Source organism: Cenococcum geophilum, assembly GCF_001692895.1.
Source record: "Cenococcum geophilum 1.58 unplaced genomic scaffold K441scaffold_116, whole genome shotgun sequence".
Lineage (NCBI taxonomy): Eukaryota > Fungi > Ascomycota > Dothideomycetes > Gloniales > Gloniaceae > Cenococcum > Cenococcum geophilum.
Genome location: NW_027137674.1, coordinates 184125 through 185406, shown reverse-complemented (window position 1 = coordinate 185406; position 1282 = coordinate 184125). Strand labels below are relative to the sequence as shown.

Below are 1282 nucleotides of genomic sequence, written 5' to 3'. Positions count from 1 at the left end.
AAGTTATATACTAAAGAAATACTATAAATATAGTAAGAGACTATAGTCACTAGAAAGTAAAAAGCTGTTAAATTATATAGCATAGGACTATAAGATAGAGTTAAAACTAGAAATAAGTCTAAAGTTCTTTCTAATTTATAAGCTTATAGAAGAAGAGCAAAGAGTACTAAAGGAGTTTATCTAAGAAAATCTTTAAAAGGGATATATTAGACTATTGCAGTTATTAGCAGGATATCTAGTACTATTTATACCAAAGAAGAATGGAAAACTTAGACTATGTATTAACTATAGATAGTTAAATAATATTACTAGGAAGGATAGGTATTCTTTACCCTTAATTAGCGAAATCTAAGATAGGATAGGTAATATATAAATCTTTATAAAGATAGATCTAAGATAGGCGTACTATTAGATTAGAATTAAGGAAGGTAATAAGTAGAAAGCAGCTTTTAGATTAAAGGAAGGACTATATAAGCTATTAGTTATATAATTTAGGCTTATAAATGTACTAGCAATGTTTTAGAAGCGTATTAACAATATATTAAGAGAATACTTAGATAAATTTGTTATAGTATACCTTAACAACATTATTATCTATTTAATAAATAAGGAAGAACATGGAGAATACGTTAAATGGGTTTTAAAGAGACTATAAGAGGAGTAGATACTAGTAGCAATTAAGAAATGCGAGTTCTTTACCAGGAAAACCGATTTTATTAGATTTATTATTAAACTAGGCCAGCTAAGCATAGATCTAAAGAAGATTAAGGCTATAGCGAATTGGCAAAAACTAGAAAATATTATATAATTAATATTATTTTTAGAGTTTTATAATTACTATAGAAGGTTTATAGCTTAATAGTTAAAGAATATTAAGTTATTTATAAGATTAATAAGGAAAAAAGAACTATAGATATAGGGAGAGGAACAAAGGAGACTGTTTAAGGAAGTTAAATAGTTATTTACCCAGGAACCAGTTCTTAAAATCTATTAGCTATAGTTAGAGATAGTAGTTAAAACGGATATATTAAACTTTATACTAAAAGTGTGCTTTCTATAGAAATATAAAGATAGATAGCACCTAGTAGTATACTATAGTTGGAAGATAATACTACTAGAACTAAACTATAACATCTATAATAAGGAGTTATTAGGTATAGTTATAGTACTATAGGAATAGAGAGTATTCTTATAAGGTATAGAAAAACTATTTATAGTTAAAATAGATTATAAGAACCTAATGGGGTTTCTAATAATAAAAGAACTTAATTATAGATAGGTT

The 1282-nt window shown here is 25.4% G+C and overlaps 1 protein-coding gene across 1 annotated transcript; it reads left to right on the top strand.

Annotated features, from left to right (window-relative positions):
- Nucleotides 1-523: 523 nt before the first annotated feature.
- K441DRAFT_598231 (uncharacterized protein) lies at nucleotides 524-808 on the top strand (the record flags this gene model as incomplete). The annotated part of the gene is made up of 2 exons (XM_067645097.1): nucleotides 524-637; nucleotides 665-808. Coding segments are annotated over 2 exons (258 nt in total), but the record flags the coding sequence as incomplete, so codon positions are not given.
- Between the last annotated feature and the right edge of the window lie 474 nt (nucleotides 809-1282).